Source organism: Python bivittatus, unplaced genomic scaffold, assembly GCF_059951505.1.
Source record: "Python bivittatus isolate LINGU-HERP-01145 unplaced genomic scaffold, Pbiv_v1 ctg000220_np1212, whole genome shotgun sequence".
NCBI classification, from domain to species: domain Eukaryota; kingdom Metazoa; phylum Chordata; class Lepidosauria; order Squamata; family Pythonidae; genus Python; species Python bivittatus.
This window is the reverse complement of record NW_028277048.1, coordinates 1,373,869-1,397,750: the sequence shown is the minus strand read 5'-3', so window position 1 is coordinate 1,397,750 and position 23,882 is coordinate 1,373,869. Positions and strand designations below refer to the sequence as shown.

Sequence of the window (23,882 nt, the reverse complement as noted above, 5' to 3'; positions counted from 1 at the left end):
AGACCAAGATCAACTTGTACCAGAGTGATGGGAAGAGAAGAGTATGGAGAAGGAAAGGAACTGCTCATGATCCTAAGCATACCACCTCATCAGTGAAGCGTGGTGGTGGTAGTGTCATGGCGTGGGCATGTATGGCTGCCAATGGAACTGGTTCTCTTGTATTTATTGATGATGTGACTGCTGACAAAAGCAGCAGGATGGGTTCTGCAGTGTTTCAGGCAATATTATCTGCTCACATTCAGCCAAATGCTGCAGAACTCATTGGACGGCGCTTCACGGTACAGATGGACAATGACCCAAAGCATACTGCAAAAGCAACCAAAGAGTTTTTGAAGGGACAGAAGTGGAATGTTATGCAATGGCCAAGTCAATCACCTGACCTGAATCCCATTGAGCATGCATTTCACTTGCTGAAGACAAAACTGAAGGAAAAATGCCCCAAGAACAAGCAGGAACTGAAGACAGTTGCAGTAGAGGCCTGGCAGAGCATCACCAGGGATGAAACCCAGCGTCTGGTGATGTCTATGCGTTCCAGGCTTCAGGCTGTGATTGACTGCAACGGATTTGCAACCAAGTATTAAAAAGGGAAAGTTTGATGTATGATTATTATTCTGTCCCATTACTTTTGGTCCCTTAACAAGTGGGAGGCACATATGCAAACTCTTGTAATTCCTACACTGTTCACCTGAGTTGGATGTACATACCCTCAAATTAAAGCTGACAGTCTGCAGTTAAAGCACATTGTGTTTGTTTCATTCCAAATCCATTGTGGTGGTGTATAGAGCCAAAGATGTTAGAATTGTGTCGATGTCCCAATATTTCTGGACCTGACTGTACATGAGTTCCTGTTCCAGACCCTCCAGAAATGCCTACAAAAGCATATTCTGAACCAAACTGCTTATGAAAGAAAAAAGGCTGTTAATCAACATTCTCACTCTAAGATTCTAGTTAACAAGCTGCAGCTAGAACCAATCACTTATAGATCCCTAGCACTGTTTTACTATCTGGATCCTGATGGTAGTTTGGGGTTCAGTGTAGGGATTCCAATCTAAGAAATAACTTAAGAAAACCAGCACAGATGAGCTACCTAAATGTAGTTCAGTTAGGAAAATGAGCAATTAGTTAGAGGGTAGCTGTCATAATTTCAGATTATTCTTCCACTCAAAATGAAACTAACGTTTAGGAAACATTTGTTAAGCTGGAGGACCATGAAACTTCAGGCATTAACTGATTCATTGTCCTTAACGTAACCATTATTTTTCCCGCAATGTGGGAAATCTAAGTGCTTTCTTTACAGCTTTATTGAGATTTCTAGAAAAAATGGGAAGTTCTTTGAATTCTTTAAATGTATCATTTAAAATTGGTTGTAGTAATAATTTTATATTAACAGAGAGGAAGGCATATTTAGTTCTTGATTTTATAGCAGATTGAGCCTAAGTTTGAAAGGTAGCACTTTGCTAATGAGAATTAGGAATTTGGCTACTGTTCAATTTTCTATATGAAAAGTTCTGCTTATACAGATGAGAGAACTGGTCTCCCCAGTCTCAGTACATCATCTTAACCCCACCACTACAGTAAACAATTCAAGGAGCAAAGCGTCTGCTCTTTCTAATCATGCACCTCTTAAGATGGCTGACGTGTATGTGCAATAGAAAGTTACTCTTCTATTCCAAAGAAGCTCTAGTACTAGAAGATGAAGTCAGATCACCACTTCAGCCCTTACCAAGTTGGAAGGTTGCAAAAAGTGATAGAATACCCAGAGAAATATGGCAAGCAACAGAAGAAGAATCAGGAAAGGTTCTAACCAAGCTCTGCCAGCAAATCTGGAGAATGACACAGTGGCCAACAGATTGGAAGAGGTCAATCTACATTCTCGTACCCCAAAAAAGGAGACTTAACAGAGTGTGCAAACCATAGTACAATATCCTTAATTTCACATATTAGCAAAATAATGCTTAGAATCATCCAATGCAGATTAGAGCCCTACATGGAAACGGAGATGCTAGATATCCAAGCTGGCTTTAGAAAAGGCCGAGTAACATGAGATTGTTGATGCATGTATGACAATTAAGAAAGCCAAAGAAAACCAGAAAGAAATATGTTCTTAATTGATTATAGAAAGGCCTTTGATTGCGTTCATCATGTCAAGCTGTAGAATGTGCTCAGAAAAATGGGAATCCCAGAACATCTCACTGTCCTCATGTGAAATCTATATACAGGTCAGGAAACCACGGTATGGACAATATGGCAAAACAGACTGGCTCCAAGTTGGAAAAGGAGTGAGACAAGGCTGTATATTCTCCCCTTATTTATTCCACCTATATGCTGAACATCAAGCTGGAGTCCAAGAACATGAATGTGGTTTTAAAACTGGAGGAAGAAACATCAATAACCTGTGCTATGCTGATGACACTACTTGCTCTGGTAACCAAAAATGCAAAGGATCTGCAAGCCCTAGTAATAAAAGTCAAGGAACACAGTGAAAAAAGTGGGATTAAAATTAAATATAAAGAAAACAACAGGTACAACAACCAGTCTTAGAACTGACAATGAGGATACTGAAGTGATAAGATAGCTTCTGCCTTTTAGGATCAACCATCAGCAGTAAAGGAACAAGCAATTAAGAAATACACTGCAGACTAGCAGTTGGTAGAGCAGTTATGAAGGCCTTGAAAAAGTTATTCAAATGCTGCAATGCAGCTATACCTACAAAGACCAGAATTGTCCAAGCCATGGTATTCCCTGTGATACTCTATGGAATTGAAAGTTAGACTTTGAAGAAGCAAGAAAGAAGTATCGACACGTTTGAATTCTGGGTCACTGGGATGACTGCTAGCTATGCCTCCACTGTACCTGTAAAATGGTACCATCATATCTATCCACAGTGGAATCAAATGCAATGTTTTTGATATTAAGGTTTGGAATTGGTTACTCACTACTTTTGCTTCTCTCTACACTTCCCACTGTAATATTTCCTACAGTAAGTATGAAAGCATTTTTGTGCCATGTTACCATGGAATCTGTAGAAGGCAGTTCTCCATAGCAGCAACTCTTCCTCTGTGATGCTTTTCTTAATCTCTCCAGATACACTTATTTGCTTAATTCACAATTTGTTGGCAGACTTGTGTCCTTGTCCTCTCCCTGTTTCACCCACGATCTCAGTGACATAAATCAAGAGTGATTTAGATTTAGCCAGTAATTGGTGCTATTGTCTACATAGACCAGACCATTTTGTTATTATTCAACACATGTGCTACATTCCTGATGTAGCAGTCAGGCAGCTTTGCCAGTTCCCTGTGTGCTCAGAATATATTTAAATAATCTGCTAGAGAAGCAAAAACTATAAATGCCTGGACATGTGCTGACATGAGGGCTACAGCCTCTTTGGGCTTGGGGCATCCTTGTGTCACTCAGACAACACACTTTATTCTACAGAGTTTTGTTTCCTTTTTAGTAAGGTTTGAAACAATGGAACCAGTTATACAGAGAGGTGGTAGGCTCCCTTCCACTGGGTATTTTTCGAAAGGAGGCTGGACAACCATCTGGGATATTTTCATTTGAGTTCCTGCACTGAGCAGGGGGTTGGACGTGAAAGCCTACATGACCCTTCCAACACATGATTCAATGTAATCAGAACATGAAACTACATTGTGATGATTCTGATGGCTAGCTACCATCTTTACTCTCTAAATATTATCTCATAGAGCCCAAAGATATTTAGGGCAATAAAGATGGTGGTCAATGGAGGTCAATTTTCATTTTGCAACACTCCCAAGTCGATGTTTTTTAATATTAAATCACAGTCACAAGTAAGGTACTTTGCAAGCATAGGTCCGCAGCCCTTGTACTATGCAAATGGAAGAGATAAAAAGGAGTAACAGGATTAACTACTGCGATGGATTTAGACTTGAAGGCTTATTAGGTAAGGCTATTAAGTTAGTACAAAACACAAAGGCAGTAAACAAAAGACAATCAACTTGATTCATTCATTATTTCACAAGAATCAAAGGGGCAGAGTTTAGAGCCCACCTAGAAAGTACTGCTTTTAACCAGCTGTAGATTCCACTCCAAGGAAAGGAGGCAGATGAGTAGCTGAGTCTGAAATCAAAATAGATGAGACCGTTTGGTCCCCTGACCTGACAAATCTGGCTGGGCCCCCCTATTGCTTCTTCTGCCTCTTCTGACGAAGCAGCTGGCGGTAGTGCAGGCGCTTGGGATTGAGACCATAGGCTTGGAGGCGTTGGTGACTGAACTCTGAGCCCCTCATCCGAATCTTGGTGCCCAGTACCAACCCCTTTCTGCCTCTCTTTTTTGATCTCTGGACTGTGGGGGAGACAGCACAAGAGCCATTTGAGGCAGAAGCTTCAAATTCTTTTCCTGTGACAGAATCTTCTGTGGTCCTGGGAAGCAAAAGTCCTTCCTCCTCACAACCAGGACTAACCAGTTGTGTTTCTTCTGAAGAGTGCTCAAAACACTTGGTCTCCCTGCTCTTTCTTCTTTTCTTGGGCTGAGGTTGCTTTCCATCTTTTTCTTCTTCCATCCTGCAAAAAGATCATATGGCAAAATCATATCATGAGGATCCCACAGGCAGAACAAGTGAAACATCTAAGACCAAGACCATCAGCTCGATGTCAAAGCTAAGGTTCTAAAAAAAGGAAAGTAAACAAAAGAGTTTTTTCTCCTCAGAGTCAAAATTTTCAGGTATACTAAGAGAAAGCAGATGGCAACTACACAAAGTGGATAATGAATTAAGAGATAAAGACTCCCATGATGGTTACAGAAAAGGCTAGAAAGCATGGTGGCTATTTCATCACATTTAAATGTAGGAATATCCCTCCCTGGGCAAGTCTAATTGTTCTAATTTTCTTCAATTGCCTCCCATGATAATTACTTTCTAAACCTGGGCCTTTTGGATTACTGTAGTTAATTATGCAGGAAAAGTACTACTTTTCAGGTTGGATACAGACTACACATACAGCCTAAGCCCAAACATCCCAAAACACATACCCTGCTTCAAGGGATTTGAAAATCTGTTTCTTCTTCCAAGAATCTTCACCTTTCTTCTGATAAACTGCCTTGTCCTGCAACTCTTCTTTTTCTGACCTGTTCAGAAAACATGCAAATCCATCTTCTTCTGAACCATCCCAGCCCCATTGGTGTAAGATGGGAGAGGAAAAAGGCATAAAATAAGGGGCATTCTGAAATCTAGTTTTTAAAAAGCAGAAACCCAGAGATAGTCCTCTTTTAACTTGAAATGGACAACTGACTTATAATTTGTCCTTAACCTATCTCACGGACTGCATATTTTTCTCCCCACTTCAAAAAAAAACAAAAAAAACTTATCACTACAGATCTCGTTTTTAAAGAACATTGAACACCCAAACCCTACTATATTCATTTCTGTTCCATGCTATTAGATAGCAAAGGGACATTACCAGGAGCTCAGGACAAAATAAAGGTCTGAAAATATTTCTTTGCCAAATTTTGGTCTTACCATGTCCTGTTCCATGCCCTTGCTGCCTTGCCCCAACACCTACTGATTACTAGGCTTTTTTGCCCATTAATCACCAGTCCTTTTTTGGGGGAAAAGCCAAGAAATGCTGCTGCAGCTTAAGTTCCAACTTTCACCATGCCCAGAGCTGGGCAAAAAACCCAAGTCTCAGTCTCCAAGCCATGTTCCAGACTGCAGCCACCTGTTCACAACCAAGTTATAAACAGCACCTTTCCACTTTCTGTTCCTATCCCTCACCTGTACATGCAAGTCTTCCGTAGAGAACACCAGCGGTTCAGCTCCTTATCATCAGCTGCCAAAATCTGAAAAGGGAAAGACCACTGTTTTCTTTTGTTTCCCTTAGTGTTAATCCAGAATGCACCCACTCTGCTCCTTTCCTACACTATGAAGAAAACTGCCTTATTTTCTACTATAGGAAAGGTTTACCTCTTCAGTTGAGAGTCCATAGCTGCAGGGGACAACTGTGCGGTACTTGAAACGACAGGGAAGGTCTCCTATCAGATCCTCGTAGTCCAGGTGGTAGAACTCATCCAAGTACTGCTCAAACGTCTTTGTTTCTGCAGAATTTGAGAAAATTAGTGGAAGCCAAGGTATGTTCATCTTCCAAGTTATTACAGATCCTGCCATCCTTCTTTTCTAGTCACATCTTCTTCAGACTGTATCTACAATGCACATCTTAGGGCCTCAGCAACTCTTAATATTTTGACGATTCTGCTTCTTCCTCCCACCTCTGCTTTTTGTATTACCCAGCTTAGTGAACACTTCTAAGGAACTCAAAAGCCATATTTCTATGGCATTCTACTTGGTTGCAATACAGGCATTGCCCTCTGGTAGATACTCAGTTAATAAACCCATCATTAAAAGAGTAATATGATTTTAAATTAATTAAATAAATCCTCACAAGCTGTTATCATTGGCGGACTCGGAAAGTTTTCTCTCCAAATTCTTACCAGGGTCAAAGGGCTTTTTTTCATGAGAGATGGCCTCTGCAAAATGTGATTTGCGCTTCTTTTTGCCTAGAAGAGGGATCTCCAGCTTCTTTTTCTTTTTGGAATGGGTCGGTTGCTGGGAGGGGTCATAATCTGCATCCATCTGAAGATGTGGTGTGTAGAAGGTAGCAGGGATGAGGAACATGGATTCGTTCACAAAGCCATAAACCCAAATTTGGAAGCAGAGCCCCTCATCAAATTGAGCCCCTTAACTTTTTACCATACAGAAGCTAGACTGCTATACTTTGCATTTAAGAATCTATGCTTTTTCTTTCTCTTTTGAATCCTGAGGTTTGCAGCCCTCACAGAAGAACAAATACTACACAAAAAGACCTTGGCAGGAAAGCCTATAGACTCTTTGTGAAAGACTAAGAAAAATCAAGCCAAAGCCATAGGTTCAATCACCTCTGGCCCCTTATTTAATTATATACCTCTGTTTTTGTCAAGTATTTTTAACCCTTCCAAGTGTACAATGGGTGATACTGGCTGGGGACTGTGGCTGTCCTTGGGTTTAATGTTTCCCTTCCAAATCTGCTGGCCCTGGGCAACCCTGGCTGTGGTGCAAGAGGGCCAGCAGACAACAGTTTCCCTTTCTTGTGCCCTACACAGTAATGTACGCTAGAATCACTTATTGAGAAAAGAGGCCAACATACCACAAAGTCAGGGTCCTCACAGTGTGGCTGGTAGTCATTCTCCTGCTGCTGCCACATATTGTCATCCCTTCCAGTCCACCTGTCCCAGTTCCATTCATCTGAATTTGAGGTAAAGGGGGGTGGGTAAGAAAGTGTCTTTTAAGCAATGATTCTGTAGCTCTTACTGCTTCTTGAACTTTACTTAGTCCATGAGGACACACTTGGCACTCTCCAGAGATCATCTGACTTCCCTCCTCCTCCACTCAGTGCATATCACAGACTGGTGTAGAATCTGGATCACAAACACTACATTTTAAATGTCATTGTATGTATGTATGTATGTATGTATGTATGTATGTATGTATGTATGTCTTCATTAAATTTATATGGCTGCCCATCTCACAAAAATGACTCGGTGGCACACAGCAAAAAATATAAAAAACAATAAACATGTCAAAAGCAGTCAAATTAAAAAGTTTAAAAAAGCATGAAACACACAAGATTAGATCAGCAAGGGAGCCACCTCACGATTTCACCAATTTCAATATTTCATTTAATGTAACTCCATTCCCTTGTTTCAATTTTTCCATGTTCTAAATCTATTCATTATGATAATAAACAATAGGGGTTTGCACCGATTACGCCTCCTCCAAAAGGTTTTCAGGCTTTATTTTCCATGCTCCAAATAGCGACTTTTCTTCTTCTATGTCCTAAGTCATGGAGACTGTGGAGTTCTAGTCCTCCCTTAGGCATGAAAGTGGCTGGGTGATTCTGAGCCAGTCATTCTCTCTCAGCCCAACTGACCTCACAGGGTGGTTGTTGTGGGGAAAGTAGGAGACAGGAGTATTAGGTATGTTAGTCACCTTGAGTTATATATAAAAAAGGCAGGATAAAATAATACTAATACTAATACTAATAGTAATGCACGCTAAGCCACCAACCACAATTTAACCCCACCAGCTAAGACAAAACCAAACAGATGTTTATCTTAATGTGTTGTGTAAACTAGGCCTATATGAAACTAGGCCATATTATGGCTTGTTTTACTTTAGTGAACCAGCCATGGCTATTTGTTAAAAAGTTTATGATTTATCTGCAACCACAGACTACAGCTGGCTAGATAAAACTAGAATAAAAGTACTCCTATCAGATAAGAATACACCATATATTTTATTTAGGGGTTACATGCAATGGAAAACATTTTGGTTTTAACCTGAAACAATCCATTGCATTGTTCTGAGTATTGGTCAAAACAAAATCCAGAGAGTTCCCCCAGTGATTTATGTGGGATAAGGCTAGTTTATGTTGCCGCCTCACTCCTCTCCTCCTCCAGATGTCCTGCACATTGGCTCTCCTGCTCCATCTTCCCAGCACCTTCCCAGCCCTCCCTTGCTGCTTGCTTCCAGCAATATCCACGCACGCTGTTGTCAAGGAAACCAGATGGCTTTTTCTCACAGTTCCTTCTCCCTGTCCCCCAAACCAATTCTATCCTGAACAGTCCTGTATCATTCTGTATACCAGCCAAAACATTTGAAACAGGCACAGAGCACCCAATCAGCTGTTCCATGCACAGTGTTTAGCATATCTCTAATTTTGTAATAGTCCCATTTAAGGATTATCAATTGATTTTTTTTTCCAGGAGTTTGCCCTCAAGGCTATGGAGCTGAAGTTAGAAACTCTTAGTACCAATTCCAAAAATATCTTTTTCACATGAATGCCAACTTTCTCTTGCTCCAAGATGTCCCAACATACCATCAATCCCTTCTTCAGTTTCAAACTCTGGTTTCTCTTCCTCGCCAGCTCCATAGTACTCATCCCCAAAAAAATTCTAGGTAAGAAAAATGTAACATTCAAGGTTTATGTCCTGGAGGAAATCAACTTTTCACATTCTTGAAGCCATTTCTTTTTCTTCCCATTTTGTTTTTTTAAACAAAAAAGCATAACTGATTGAAGCTTTTTTGCAGGTACAGTGCCTGCCCTCTGCAATGCTTATAACTCCTGAATTGTGCATAAAGGGCTCCTCATTGTGCTCAGGAGGGTTGCCTAACATCGCCAAGGCAAGAAACCCCTCTGTCAAGACAGACGTAATATGTAACTGAATCAATGGTGCAATTTACATAAAATGACTGCTTACTTTTGCAGCAAAAGCTCATATGCAACCAGCTTGCCAGAAATTAGAGCTGTTTAATATAATTTGGGAGCCCCAAATCTTATCAAAACATTAACATGCTAAAAAATAGATTGTAGCCAATTTATTTCAGTGTCAAATGACAATTAAAAACTGGACCCAAAAACGGTCAGGCATGGAAAAAAAGCTTCCTCTGTATTCAGTTAACCAAAATAAAATGAAGTGGGAAATCAAAGCAGTTAATATCAAAGCCATAGAATTTATCAGGGATGTGCTAAATCCAGAAAATAATTAAAGTGCTTCAGACTGATTCTAAGGATGAGGCAAAACTACTTGAACAGAATTGGGAGCCCTCACGTTTTGCACATAATTCCACGATTCCATGCTTGCATCACAGAGAAACAGATGCTTGTCTGCAAAAAAAGCTGCATTTATTTTCCTTTACCCTGTTTAAAAAAAAGACAAAAAGACCCTCCTATACAAGGACCATTCCCAAATCAAAATATTTCCTAAATGAACATGAAATAGCTGAATAACTATTACCAAATAAGAAACCCCCTGTACCTAATGGGAGGAATCATCCCTACAGGTACAAATAATTCCACCTATAAATCTCACCAACTTCTATCCAAAATATAGCATGTAAATGATCCTAGTTCTAAAAGACAGGGACCACTTTCCTGAAAGTGGCCAGTTTTCTTGCCAAAGAACAACTCTACAATGTCCAGACACATCCCATCAAACAAACAGAGGAATATTTCCAGCTATAAGTTCCTTGATTTGCATAGTGGACACCTCTGATGGTATGAAGCCTGCCGATGTTCATTGGATTTTGTGAAAATATGTCTATAAATTGAGGAGGGGAGAATTATAAAATTTTAGACATTATACTTCTAGTTCAGCTAATCTTGCAATACACATTTTAAAAACTCAGTTCTTTTAAGGAAAAAGGAGTCTCCTTCAAATCAAGCTTGAGTCCCAGTGATTTTATGGACTTGTCCATATAATTTTCTTGATGACAATATGGAAGAAGGATATTTTTGCAACTTTCCAGCCCATCTACAGTTCCAGTATTTCCTGGTCATTTTCCATCCTCATATTAACCATGTCTAACCCTACTCAACTTTTTTTTAGATCAACTAAGGTTGGCTAGGGACTACCTGGGCAGTTATTTGAAGACAGGTGTTTTAAAAATGCAGATAGTGAAAGATAGTAACAAACAAGCACAATGGTAGGTGAGTACACATATAGCAGCCCTACCCCCTCGCAAATTAAGCTGGATATTCGTGGATATTATTATCATTCTGAATTATAAACAGCAGATGTTCTATTATTTGATAGCCTGCTCTGATCAGTGCAGTAAGAACACTGTCCTTGTTTTCCTGTGAAGATGCTGGAACATTTTCCCAGCTACTTCTCCTTGGTTTCAGCAGGCTTTAAAGCTCCCCAGTCACAATGACAATGCCTTTAACAGTAAAATGTTTTCCTGGGTTCTTGGGAAGGTTACTTTTGCCAGGCATTTCCAGGTCATAGAATCAGCTGCCATGCTCCCCAGAAATGGTCAGTCATTTAAGCAGACACACAGCCAAGCTCAGACTTGCAGTAACCAAGTACTTAGGCAGGCAAGGACTTGTCATGTTGTGCAATGAACAAAAAAATTGAACTTTGAGCAGTTCCACCATCACATTTCACTATTCCCATGAACTCCCTAGGTGACCTTCAAGCTAGCTGCTATTCTACCACAGTCCCACTTCCACATGATCAAGACAATACTCTTGACCTTGGAAAGTAGGAATCAGATTACTGTTTTACACTGCAGCAGTCTCTGTCTTATAGAATCTAGGTAAATGGGGAAGAACAACTACTCACCTCCATGAGCTGGTCATGCAGGTTGGGATCAAAGTCTCCTTCCAGATCACCTTCTTGGAAACTGCTACCTGCTCTACCAGTGATCTTATGTAGCTTCTCCAGCCGTTCCAGGATCTCCTGACGCTTCAGGTTCTTCAGGCGCTTTAGCTCCTGTTGCTTCTGCTCCCTCTCCTTTTAAACAAATAAATAAGTCCATGAACTGGGAAAGAGAATGTTGATTATGAGATAAACCATTGACTAATGAGGCAAACTGAGCCAAGATTTAGGCCACATCCCAAGCCACTCACTTTTCTCTTGCGCTCCCGTGTTTCTTGGCGCTTCTCTTTGCGGTGCTCATCCTTTCGCCGCACAGATGTTGCAATGATGCGGGGATATGTATTTACCTGTTAGTGGGGGAATGGGAGTGAAAAGAGAAAGGGCCATTACTTGAACCCAGTATTTTTTCGAACTGAGCATATGGGCTTCACACTCAGATTTCCAGTTTCCTCATACTGGAGATGATGTCCAAGTTTCCATTTCAATTCCTATGTTGAAATGATCCTACAATACTGACAAGAGTTCCCAACCTTCTAACCACTCTATCTACAACACTTACATGTTGTGCTTCAGGTTCCTCAAAGCGGAAGTTGTACTTGCGCTCAAAATCCTCTTGCTTCTTTAAGAAGAGTTCGCCTTCATCTGATGAGTCTGAAATGGCCAGCTGGACCCCAGGTGGCCTGTGGAGAGGCAACACATATGGGAAATAGTATAACTTAAGCCAGCATTTCTTAAAGTGTGGTCCGAGGACTCCCGGAGGTCCCCCAAGACTCTCTCTTTTGGGGTCCTCCATAATTTTTGAAGGTGGGAAGGGATCCTGGGAGCAAAAAGTAACACTTAAGCAAAGACAGCAAAAATAGATTCATATTTTCTACAAGTGGATAAGATGCAATTCAATATTCCTCATTCTATCCCACCACATTGCACAGAGCTTCATGGAATTCTCAGTAGTGGCATTATTCCAAAAATATGTTCCATCTCTACTGGAGTTATATCAAAATTGTAGTGTAATTATTTATAAAGCACTGCTACACTTCAGTAGATACAGAATGATTTGGAATATATGGCAAATGAATTAAGTTTTAAGTCAAGGAAACCATTTTACAAAAGTATAGCACCTGAATGGAATATACCAATCTTATGGTGTCAATGCTATATCCTGATTTAGTCCCAGAAGTTCTGACCCTTCGCAAATTTAGGCAGTCTCAGAGGCTGCCCCAATTAAATAGCTTGGTTGTAACCATGCCCCTAGCAATAACGCAATGGCCATCTCTCACAACTCCTGCTCTGATTGGCCACAGAAATCAAACATTCTTTCAAGCAGCCAATAGGAGCCAAAGGTGTGTTTCTAGGAGGACTGCAGAGATTGCTACAATATGATAGAACAAGTTACTATGTTGTCAACCTAGTCAACTGTCGAAAAACAAACAGGGACAGAGACAAAAACAGGCATCAATTTCTATGTAATTCCAGATACCTAAAACAATACTTAGATTGCATGCAAACTTACCAACGTAGATTCACTTTTGTCACCGGACATGCCAGTGGGATAATAGAGAAACAGTAAACAAGCAAGAGGACTGAAACACTGAGTCAATAAGGGAGGAATTAGGCTACCCTAATAATCAGGAACAAGAAGTTTACATAAGAACAGAGGAATAGCCTTGCTGTATCAGGCCAAGGTAGTCTTGCAACTGGTTTCTCACAGCGGCCAACCAGTGTTTCTGGGGTGCTCTGGAACTGAAGATGGAGAGATAACTCTCCCCTACCACTGTTCCCTTGCAACTGGTAGCTGGAGACATGCTTCCTCCACACACAGGTAACATTCAGTGTAACAGACCTATCCTCCATTATTTTATTCAATCCCCATTTAAAGTATCCAAGTCAGTGGAAATCCCATTTTGTGGGAATTAATTCCACAGGTTATGTGCCAGGTAAAGAACTTTCTTTTATCTTTTAAAAATCTTCTTCCAATCCGCTTCATTGAATGACCCCTGGTCCTAGAGTCTGAAGAGAAGAAGCTTCTCCCTGACCACCTTATACATCTCAATCAAATCCTCCTTTAGTTGCTTTTTTCCTAAACAAAACAGTCCCATCCATTCAGAGAGAAGGTGTTCTATCCCCCAATCATTCTAGTAGTATTTTTCTGCACTTTTCAAATTCTATCATTTCTTGTTTCAAATGTGGCTATCACATCCACTTGAATACACAAGATTCCAGATTTGGATGTACCACAAAGGTATTGAAGGGGATTACAATACAATGTGGTCAAGTTTATTTTCAACCCCTTTCCTAATGATCCCTAACACAGAATTGCCTTTTTCACAGCTGCTGCACACTGAGTTACATCCTCAATTAGCTACTAGTGATAACCCCAAAGTCTTTATACATACATTTGAATACAGACCCATGCAATACATCATTAGTAGACTGTGAGAAATCAATGAATTCCTTTCCTACTAGCTCACTCTTTGCTCCAATTTGGAAGGGGAGGAAAGAGGTCAAAATCCTAAAATAATCAGTAAGTACTGACCTTTCCTGTTGACACTCCTCCTCCTCTTCCTCCTCTTCACTGCCTCCTTCCTTATAACGCTGGTTTAAGATATAATCCCTCAGAAACTGCTCCCCTTCATCCAGTTTTGGATCACTCCAGTATTTTTTCAGAGGTATCTGTGTAGAGAATTAAAGATACATAGATGAAATCCAAAATATATTACTAAGAATGGAGATGTGAACAAGGATCATCATTAAATTCACCCCAAAGGTGACTGACACTCCACTTCTCTTTGCTCAGGAATGATCCAGAGAACTCTCTTTATGACCATTTTATCCTAAAGGTGTTGGGAGGAGGTGGACAAACTATAGTGAGACACAGAGGAAACTAACAAGAGACTTTCTAGTTGTGGTTTTAACACTATTTGGAAGCTGCAACAATGTGATACTGCCACCTTCATGATGAGCCTTTCCCCTTCCATTACTTTATTGCAGCAATTGGCAATTAAGATTAGCTGGTGGGTGGATCAATAAAAGAAACCACTCAAGTGGTAAAGAGCAAAATCTGTCCCTCTTCCTTACTTAGTGCTCCCAAATGAAGGTTCTAGACCAGTACATAGATTATTTTGGGAGAACAATGCCAAGTCAGTTGCACAAATGTAACCTGGGTTTATAGGGTCTCTTAAATCACCAAGAATCAGTTATGTGCTAAACCAAAATTCAACCAACTTAGCTTCCAGCTACTCCAATCCATTTGTACAGAGTCATCCACATCAATCGTTCCCAGCCCATTACTTGCCAGATCTTGAAGGTCATTCTCTGCTTCTAGCTTCTTTTGATCTTTCAACCAGCTGATATAGTCTGCTTCCTCATGTTCCTGGAAGGAGGAGAGTAAGTATTAGACTGACATTACTAACACCCCTTTGTAGTTCCATCATCATGTTGTGGGGATTTTTATTTGCATTTTTTAATCACTTTCAAATTTATCCTTGAGATAGATTATTCTTTAATCAAAATATTTATACTTTACTTTTTGCCCCCCCATTAAAAAAAAATCAATATAAAGTTGGCTACAGAAAAATGACTGCCTTTCTCCATCATAATCACACAGAGAGGGCATGCTTCGCACCCCCTTAGTGAAAGAACTTCGACTGGCAGATTCCAGAAGGCGGGCCTTCTCTGCGGTAGCCCCTGCTCTTTGGAACATCCTGCCCCTGGAGGTGCAATTAGCCCCACACTCCTGGCCTTCTATAAGGCTTTGAAGACCTGGTTCTGCCACCTGGCCTGGGGTGGGGTGAGAATACAAGCATGGGGATGGCTAACCCCATAGGGGCCTCTGCCTTCAATCTCAGGTTTTTCATCCTCTTGGTCTCTCCTTCTTCTTTTTAGTAATGTTTTAATTTAAGGCTTTATGTGTTTATATGTTCTAATATTTATTGTGAATCGCCCAGAGTTCCCCCATTGGGGGGAGATGGGCGGCTGAAAAATAAAATAAATAAATAAATAAATAATCAATCAATCAATCAATCCAGGTTTTCAAAACCTAAGTAATACCCAGACCATCTTACAGGAGATTTGGGTTCAGTCTGGTGGTGTATTTTAGGAAGTAAATTCTCCTTTGTCCCATGATTTCAGGACATCTGCCATTTGTCTTTAAACTTGACTGATAGCCTCTATATGCCAAGAGTGAGGAATTTAAGTTTTTAATTGACAAAACTGGATGGCCAGGTTATCATAAGACAGTTGACCCAGTTTGCTGCTACCACACAATAAATGATTTATTCAGTGCAGCAGCAGCAGGGAATCAGCAAGATGTAAAGCTGCTCCAGTTTAATTGGGAATAATTATATTTGCCAATATTCCAGCTTTGCTGAAGCTAGTATGGAAAAATTTTAAATACTGTTTATAAATATGTTTAGTTATACTACTGTAGTCTATTTGAATTTCTATATCCTACATATAATTTGTTTGTAACTTAGCCAGTGTATTTTGAACAATCCCAAAGAATTTATGCCTCTCATTATCATTACTTTTCTGGAGAAAAATACAAGGTCAATTTATAAAATAAGGATTTAGAGACCTGGCACCATTATATATATAAAATTCTGCATTCTGAAGGATGCTGCTGCAGTATGTTCCTGTATATCTCTGTCTCCTCCTTCAAAATGCAGGGTTTTATATATCATCTCCAGTTGTTGGCATTTCTTGAGAGAGTTTTCCACCACATTTCTCAGCTGCCCACTTTTTAAAACTACACCAAAAATACAGACTGGAATAATGATGGGACAGATTGGGGGAGATCTGTATTCCCCCCACCTTTCTACATGTTCCCTGTATGTGCTCAGAGAAGTATGAAAATAAATCAAAATAGCAGAACAGAATTCCTAGAGAAGTCCTATTTTTGTGGGCTGCTCTGTAGTTTTTGTATTGTGTCTGGACCAAGAACATAACCATAGGTTAACCCCCTCTTCCATGTTTGTCCAACATAGCTCACTGGGATTCAGTTGTTTTAAGCTGAGCTAACTCTCTCCTGTCCAGTTCCATCAATTTTTGTGTTTACACAAGGTGCTAACCCTATTCTAGACCCAGTGAAGCATGTCATGAGGAGGAGGCCAGTGCATTCTATAATACAGGCAAACAGCATATAAGATTTGAAGAAGGCATTCAGCATTCTATTTTTGTTTCTTTTTTTGTTTTTAAAGAATGGAAATCTGAAATATCAGAAAGCCAATGTCACTGTTGAGAACTCTTGTAATATCAGGGGTGGTCAAGAAAAAGTTATGCTCTCGACCGGCTAAATTGTACATGTACAGTGTAAAGAATGCTAGTATAATCTTCTGATTAGCATAACTGAGAAGTTATGGACAGTGGTAACATCCATCACACATGGTTCAGGAAGGAAGAAAGGAGGTATCTTATGTCCATTCAAGTAAAGCCCTTCACAATCTGAAGAGATCAGTATTCCAGATAGCCTGGAGGAACTACCTGGGGAAAAAAGATGTATTTCCCACCTTTCCCCATGATAAACTAAGAAGCTAGATTCCAGACAGCATACTGCTTAGATGAACAAAACAGTACTACCTCATATAAACACATACTTTCTCTTCCTTACTTTTGACCCGTTTCTGTAGCAGAGCTGAAGAACTGCCATTATCACCCTCTTCATCACTTTCTGCCACAAACTTTCGGAAGCTGCACCAGAGACAAAGGTAGGTTTAACATAACAACAAGGATCTTTGGAGATTAAAAGTTGATACCACAACACAGCACATGGTCACAAAGCTATAAAATTACAATAATTAAGTTCAAACAATTAGTAAGCCACAGTACTTTTAGCCGTGGCCTATCAATTAAGCAACAACTGACTGAATTCATCAAACCCAATAATCCAGAACTACAGTTTCCTATTGACAACTAGGTTCACAGAAGCAATACCAGGCAAAGCACATTTTGGTTTAATGGAATGTTCAGATCCAACCAAAGAGAGGTTCTCTGCTCCAAGCGACCCCAGCAAGATACCAACAATACCTCAATTGCCACCAAATACTCCGCTTATGCACACAGCTCCGGAAAAATAAAAACCAAGGTTCAAAGTGAAACTGAGATAAACCCCAAAATCTGTCAATACTCAACCTTGGGAGATGTGCAATAAAAGATGAGAGACAGGTATACCTTACCCCCCCCCCAATGCCTATGAAGGAACAGGGTTCCAAGATGATTTAGTCCCAAATCAAACCTTTTATAGAGGTTTACCATTAAACCCACCCAAGTTGTTTCTACCGAGTTCCTGGCTCCCAGCTAACTAATAACCACAATGAATTCTTGCCTCACCTCTCCTTCAGCTCCTTCTGTTCTTCTACATAAGTCTGGGAAATGGAGAGAGGGAAAAAGATTAACCCAGTAACTTTACATGCTTCTAGGATAGTTTATGAGGGGACCCAGACTTTAAATTGATACCGGCTCCCTGAAACCCCTTCCAGACTCACTGGTTGGCTTTTAACTGTTACTTCTTCATCCTCTTCATCCTCATATTTGCTACAGAAAAAAGAAAGATAATGAGTCAATCAGTCCCTGCTCACAAACGCTCCAAATGAAAAGAAACCAATTTACCTGAAACCTGAAACTTAGTCTTGTGATACTTCAAAACCTTTAGACCTTTACTTTAGACCTGCTTCAAAACAGGTCTAAAAGACAAGAATTTTCTCAGAGAGAAACAAGCTGCTCATACATTTATCCTACTGGCTAGTCTGATATAAACTTACTAAGAGCTACCAAGTGAAGTGCCCACATACTCTTTCAATTCCAGGTGTAGAAATGTAGCATGGGGAATCTAGGTTCTCTATACTGCAAAAAGCAAGTGTCGCTATATGAATAGTAAATATATATATGGACATTTGGTGGATTTAGTGAATTTTGCAATTTCATCATTCAAGAGCTGAATTAGAAATATAATTGCTCCAGATTTGCTAATAATACCTCATTGAACAGTTTTGTATATCCTGAACAAAAATTCTGATAAGGCATTCTAATTAAGAAACATAGATTTGTAAGGGTTGGAGAGTACCTCAGGGATCATCTAGCCCAACCATCTACCCAATACAGTTCTGGAAGAGAGTCAACCACCTCCCAAGGCAGTCTGTACCATCATTGAACTGCTCATATCTTTGGAAAATTCTTTCAGTCAAAAGTCACTGTTTTGTCATTTCAACCAATTTTTTAATCCTGTTTTCTGGAATGACTCCAAGCAATTCTGCTCTGCCTTCTACAAGACCACCTTTCAGATACTTGAAGAGAGCTATCACAACTCCCTACAGACTTCCTTTCTCCAGAGTAAGCACACTTAGTGCCTCCAACCTCTCCTCATAAGTTCTTTCCAGGACCTTTATCATCAGTTTTGTCAATCTTCTTTATAAATGCAGTGCCAAGAACTGGACACAGGATTTTAGCTACAGTCTGACCAATGGAGAATAAAGAGGGATGAGAGTTGATGTTTTACTTCTGTTGATGCAGAATACTCAGCCTTGGGAGATGTGCAATAAAAGATGAGGGATAGGCTCATGAAAAGAGTAAACTGCATTTATTCTTTTTACAGCAACATCACACTGTGGATTCTTGTTCAATTTGTGATCCACCAAGATACATATGGTACCCAGTGTAGTCCCCCCACTCCCCTGCTGCCATTCATTTTAGATTTTTCCTACTAAATATACATCTTTGGATTTGTGCTTGTAACTCACTTAGTGGGGGACAGGCCTTTTTACTTTGGGTGTGACTAATTCAAAAACGTCCATAGAATCCACCTCTAATATATTGTTTAAGAGTACTAGAGAGAGTAGGATGGTGTATTGTGTACCAATGCAATCCTGTACCAGGAAAAAGAAAAAAGGGAAGTACTTGATTCAGGCTCATTCCCAAACCATTGCCATCAAATATCCCAATGGCAGCCTTTTGGATGCATGGCAAGAAAACTGCTGATGTATAACCACTACCCTTACAAGCACATCTCAGTGTCACCCAATACCTCTTTTTGTATGGTTGTGTATGGCAGTGCTATTGTGAATAACTGACTCATTTTGATTTTGTTTAATTCTCATTCTCATCTCGGTTCTCCTCAGTTCGATTATCCAAATTGCCATTCTTCTTTCCTTTCCTGTCCTTTCACAATGTATTTAAAATTATTTTATTTGAATATTTCAATTAACTAAGGTTTTGCTCCCTTGTTCACTTATCTCTCATTACTTTTCTACCCTGTTCAATAAATGTAAATATACTGTTGCATATCTCTTTTCCATATCTTTTGTCTTTATAAATAAGCACTCTTTACTGCTACTTTATAAACAAGACTTCCCCATTTCAGTTTGACCATACTGATAAATGTGTGTGCATATCCATGCCTATGTATTAGGCAATGCTGCCAGAGAGAGGAGGTTAGGGAACATGGATGCCAGTCAAATTGTGCTGGTTGAAAGTGCTCCTATAGTTAAGGTAACGTAGTGTGATTTGAAAACTTTACATCAACTTTATGAAATTGGGAAGACTACATAAGGACTCCCATAATAATCTAAATTTCTTGCAAATATATCACATCCTTATTTTTTTTAAAGTCATCATTTTGATATTTATATTTTTTCCTTTTGCTAGATAATGGAAGTTTAATAGAGTAAGGAGTCAGTCAGTATGGGCAACCCACAGACAAACACAAGTTGTGCTGGGCTAGATTATGAACCAAGGAACTGGCTGCAAAGCAAGTCAGGCATTCATTATACAATCTAATTACTACTGCATATTTTGTACAAAATGCACTCAGGTACTAGAGTATCATAACGTATCAATGAATAATTAAATATTACATGCCAAAGAAATGACATCAAGAAAAATTAGCAGATAGCTTTCAGAAAACCTGTTTCACAATAAAAATAATGGCAACAAGCCTGTTTTAAAAATAGCTTGTTCAGCACTAATGATCTTCCTCTCCAGTGGAAGACCATAAACAAAAGGTATGGATAAGTTCTTTGCTCACAATGGGAGATGAGAAGACTTAGCAGAATCTCAAGTGGGCCGAGTCACTGAAGCATATCCACAAATCTTCTGCAAAGTTTTAAGGCTTCAATCATCTGGAGACTTTTTCATCTTTTTTTTCACATTCTAAACAAAACAAGGGAAACCAAACTATTTTTCATTCCAGCCCTAATAAATACTGCTAAAAAAATTATCTGAAGGGAAGAATCTGATTAAAATCTTCCCTGGATGCGCTCTAAGGCCGAGGGTGATCCAGTTGCACTTGCAGTAGTTACAAGATTTCTATAGGCAAAAAACAGAGATCAACTGTAGACAACCCTCTTAACAAGAGGGAGATTATCATACTGAACTTTGAAAGCAACTGGTGTTTTTCTAAAGTACCACACAAAGTCAAGGATGTTCTTTTTGCCAGTCTAAAGCATAGCAAACAAATGGATTCTTGTTTTAAACATCAAAAGCAAGATGTAAGACAATCTTCAGTTCTTCCCAAAGTTCCAGTTGTCCTCAGTTGTGCTGTACTTCCAAGACACTCTCAATTACAAATAGATCTCACTTACCAATTGCCTCATGCAGCGATCATTCAAAGTTACGACAGTGCTGAAAAAATAACTTTGCGACCAAGGCATGCATTTGGAGCATCTCTTTGCAGCATCTCTGTCACATGTTCACCATTACAGTCAGTTAGTACATACTGTCCTGTGCCCAATCGTTTTTTTTTCTTTTTCCCTCCCTCACAGAGCAGAGATTGCTTAAACAGGAGATCTCTTTCTGAGCTGCTTTTCTCCACAGCACAGCGCTTCTCCAAAAGGTGCTAATCCCGAATTAACAAACTCAGCTCTGTGAGAGCTTGCAGCTGCTGCCTACAAAGACAAGATTTTGATCATTTTCACATCTTCCTCAGGGCATGAGTGCACTAAGCAAACAGCCAGTGCTAGCGCATTCCTTTCAATGCATATTCCCCACTGAGTACCTACTTACTCTCTTGTAATCCCTTTCTCTCCAGTGAATGTTTGTAAATATGAACATTAATTCTCTTTTTGCTAATTATCCCAGTGCCAGGGTGAACATTCCAAAGGACAAGAGAGTGGGGAAAAAGGAAAGCTGAAGTAAAATCGTAAGCACAGTCACAATCACATGATTTTCCACTTAGTGACCAAGTTGCTGGTCCCAACTGTGGTCACTAAACAAGGACTACCTGTATCATTTAAAAATTACTTCTATGGACATCCTTTATGAGGATAAAGGTCCAAATACAGATCTTCTGTGTTTTGTCAATGACTTGATAAACCTCAGAAAGTAAAGTATAACGCGTATCTAACAGTACCCCAATTACACTCTCTCCTCAAAAGCAAAGATAAAAAAAAAAAGTCGCCCCTTGAGTGAGATGGGTGGTGACTAAATTTGCAATATAAATAAACCTTCAGGGCTCAACATCTCTAGGCTAAACATTGCTTATGAAGTAGTCCAACTTTCCATGCCTTACCCTGCCTTCTCCACTATAATTCTTCTCTCATAGTCCTTAAGAAACATGGGCTTTTCTTTCTTCTTCGCTAAAATCTTCTTACGAACACCAGCTGAGCAAGAATCTGAGAAGAGAACCAAGCATAACTGATCACCTGACAATTCCTAAGAAAGTTAAAATATCATTACCGAGTCCAAATCGTGAAATATGTCTTTATATTCTAGGCAAGGCTGCTGGACTCAAGTCAAAAATCTGTAAACAGTACTCACCCTCCTCAGCGTAGAAGGTGATATCCTTTTGATAAATTCGGGGATCCTTTGTTTTTAATAAGCCTAACATGGAATAAAAAGCACGATCCAGTTCGGGGTCAAGTTCCTACCATGGAAGGAAAGAACCACCAAAGGTGGATATTAGCATTACAAAAAATATATATATAGTTGCTCTGTGGTACTATTTTCCAATTTGTCCCAGCAAAGACAAAGCCCCAAAAGGATAGACAGCAGAAAGCTCTAGCCTGCCCTTTGGAATAGAGCTCCTTATGAAGTCTGGCCTTGCTGTCCTTCAAGAGAGTCCTGAAGACATGGCCCCCTCCCCAGGAAAAAGATTTATGCAGGGCTCAGAATCCTCCCTGCCCGTCTTTTATTAGTGATTTTAGTGTATTGCTTTTGCTTTTAATCCTTGGAAGCCACCCAGAATCCTCACCGAGTGGAAGAAATTAGAAATAAATTCAGAAATAATTTAGAAATTTAAATTATAAGTAATACTCTTCCTAGGAAGGAAGTAAAAACAGCAGCCCCTGGCAGCAAACCTCAGAGCTCCCCGGGGAGTGCAACGTTTTACTTGCAGCCAGAAACGGCCCCCGAGCCCCACGCCAGCCATCCCTCCAGATGCTCTGGAATTTCAGCTCTCAGAGTAGCAAGGGAACCAACACCCGTCAGCAACCCGAGTCTCCCGGGTTAACGGAAATGAGGCCTTCTTGTCACTCTCCGTCTGCTCCTCAGCTTGGAGGCCTACCCACCTCCTCTTCGCTTGACTCCGACTCGGAACTCGAGGCTTCCTCCTCTTCCCCATATTTGTCCTGAACTGCGGGAGCAAGAAACCAGGCATGACGTGAAGACAGCGCTAAAGGCGGCACTCGCCGCAACCAACCCACCAAAGCCCAAACCCGGCCACATTGTCTTCCACTCACGCCGCTGCAGCTCCTCGCGACGCCGGTACTTCCCATAACGCGCTGCAAAAGCCGCGTTGACCCGCAATGCCGGCTGGGCAGGCATCGCGTCGCCACTCAGCCCCTCCGCGCTGGAGCAGGTTCACTTCCTGGTCACTCAGCACGGAAAGAGATGAGCTCTCCCTCCCCCGTCCTCACCCGCGGAAGTAATTGGAGGGCACCGCCTTCTCCTCTTCTCAGTCGCCGGGAAGCTGTCAATCAGCGGGTATTTCCACAGGAGTGGGTGCTTTTTGGAGGCGGGGCCAATAGGCTACCGCAGAATTTGCACAATATAAACGTAGCTGGGAGGGTGCGGGGATGGCGTTGGGGTAGCTGTTTTCAAGCAACGCAGAATCCAGAAGCCGGATGGCATCTTAAAAATGTAAACGCATCATTGCTTAACGGCTTCTAGATTGAACACATCAAGCACTATTTTAGAGATGGTGATGTCAAATGATGATGAAATGCAAAAAGGATTTTACATTTTTCATTCCATCAGTGTTTAATGTTTTTCTTCTATACCTATGTGTAGAAGAATGCATACACACATGCACGCACCAAGGATGAACCTTTGCAGGTCTGATGGCCTATTTATTTATGTATAAATCAAATTTATATGCTGCCCTACTCATAAAAACCCTGGGCTGCAGAATGCAATTGCACCCCAGGAAACCACCAAAAGGCAGGAGTGGGAAAGCTGTCACCCTCCAAAAGCTGATCTACAACTCTCAGGAACTTCAGCAAGCAAGAATAATAATGAGGGATACCGGGACTGTATTCACACAACCCACTGGCCCATGTGAGCTTACTCAAACCTGATGGCATGACATAGAATAACATAAATAAATGTAAATTAATAATATAAATAAAATAACACAACAGATGTAACTATAAACTGACCACATGGGTTTGTACAATCTGCAAGGCTGAAATGTGGTTGAAGCCCAGTTTCCTGATCTCAGAGAGCATTTATTTCAGGTTCAGATTATATAACGCATGTCAGTGCACATGTTCATTCACTAGATTTTACAGGTT

The 23,882-nt window shown here is 40.3% G+C and overlaps 1 protein-coding gene across 1 annotated transcript; it reads right to left on the bottom strand.

Moving 5' to 3' along the window:
* Positions 1 to 441: 441 nt before the first annotated feature.
* Positions 442 to 22,978, bottom strand: KRI1 (KRI1 homolog). The gene is made up of 19 exons (XM_007430204.3): positions 22,830 to 22,978; positions 22,659 to 22,723; positions 21,910 to 22,015; positions 21,662 to 21,764; positions 17,646 to 17,694; positions 17,491 to 17,525; positions 16,758 to 16,851; positions 14,459 to 14,536; positions 13,700 to 13,836; positions 11,726 to 11,846; positions 11,418 to 11,513; positions 11,131 to 11,301; positions 8,886 to 8,961; positions 7,155 to 7,252; positions 6,463 to 6,604; positions 5,939 to 6,069; positions 5,750 to 5,814; positions 5,008 to 5,103; positions 442 to 4,541 (listed from the first exon to the last, which is right to left on the bottom strand). Exons 1-19 carry the CDS (start codon positions 22,912 to 22,914, stop codon positions 4,160 to 4,162), a joined length of 2,130 nt encoding a protein of 709 aa, XP_007430266.1. The 5' UTR covers positions 22,915 to 22,978; the 3' UTR covers positions 442 to 4,159.
* Between the last annotated feature and the right edge of the window lie 904 nt (positions 22,979 to 23,882).